The following is a 1361-nucleotide window of genomic DNA, read 5'->3' as shown; positions in this document are numbered from 1 at the left end:
GCAGGATCCAGAACCTCTGCACGAGTGAGGATATCTTCCATTGCTTCTAAGCCTTGTCTTTCAAGGTCTAACATGATCCTCATTAGTTTCTGGCCTTTATCCTAAGGGCATGAAACAACCGAACTCAATTAACCAGGAAACAGACTCATTAAAGCATTTTACTGTCTATTATGGAGATCTTTTCAAGTATTTTTAAAAATGAGAAAGCCTTTTTAAGTACAAACTATTTCTGGTTTTCTGGATGGCCAAATACTAAAAGGAACAGTGCTGGACGCTTAATGCAGTAAGAAAAATAACCAAGAAGGAATTGCTGAGTTTAAAGCAGAGAAGGCAGATGGAGTGAGAGATGGACAGAGGAAAATGCTGTAAAGTTTGTACACATGAGAAAGAGGTAAAGCAACTTCTTAAGCCTGTAAACCTGCAAATAGAACTGTGAGAAGACTAGAAGTAGGATTGCACAGATCATAGTATGTACATGTGTATTCCTCAGATCATCACCTGCAAGATGATGATTAAATCTGAACTTATGTGTAATGTAGCAGCATTCAGACTCCAGGTCCAAGGGAAGGCTTTGTGTGCCATTCTGACACACTGCTCTTCATATTCCTAGGCAGGAAATTCTCTCCTAAAGAAAGTGTCATTTTGTTTTACCCAGCACATTCAGTTGACATTACCAGAGATCACAGACTTCAAAATAAACCATTCTGAGGGATTATAAACCAAAACTGCATTTAAATAAAGCTTGTACTAGCAAAGGTTATCATGGTTTCCTTAATGACTAATGGCTGAATCTGAATGCTGTTAAGATCTTAGCAAGACTCTGACCTATGCAAATAAAACACAGAAGAAAATTGCAGAAAAGCAAGTCCTCTCTGGAAATTCAACATGACTACGTGGGTCTGCCACAAATTGCCCAAAATACCAATACAAGTGTGACTGACATGCCCTGGTGATCTCTCCCTCTTACACACTTCTTTATAGCCAGTAACCAAGTTTACTGCTGTAGCTGTAATCGCAAATGTCGAAGAACAGTTATCAAACCACTTGCACCATGACAGCAAAAGCTGTATCTCAATCAGTTGGAAAAGCTGTCTGGAGTAATCCCCTCGCTGCCTTTATTTATCCCCAAATTTATTCCCATAAGAGATCTTCAGTACTTCAAGTTTTTACACTGGAAGGTTTTCAGTGCTCAGGTTTTCAGTTGCATGGCACTGAAAAGCATCATTTCTTCTTGCATAGCATTTTCAATTAATTCTTACAAATTAACAGAACTGCATTGAGACTTGCAAAACTGTCATGTGCAAATCAGTTCTTAAGAAAAAACCCCAAACCTCCAACTATGTAGTTCTTAATCAGTCATA

The 1361-nt window shown here is 38.5% G+C and overlaps 1 protein-coding gene across 1 annotated transcript in view; it reads right to left on the bottom strand.

Annotated features, from left to right (window-relative positions):
* The window catches only part of SCRN1 (secernin 1), a 30536-nt gene that overhangs the window by 5492 nt on the left and 23683 nt on the right, over positions 1 to 1361 (bottom strand). The window contains exon 7 of the mRNA XM_010009448.1: positions 1 to 101. Within this exon, the coding sequence (XP_010007750.1) occupies positions 1 to 101 (101 nt within the window). The remainder of the gene's footprint in view (positions 102 to 1361) is intronic.

The sequence above is a fragment of the Nestor notabilis genome, unplaced genomic scaffold, assembly GCF_000696875.1.
Source record: "Nestor notabilis isolate BGI_N333 unplaced genomic scaffold, ASM69687v1 scaffold9442, whole genome shotgun sequence".
In the NCBI taxonomy this organism is placed as follows: Eukaryota; Metazoa; Chordata; class Aves; order Psittaciformes; family Psittacidae; genus Nestor; species Nestor notabilis.
This window is presented reverse-complemented; position numbering and strand designations above follow the sequence as displayed.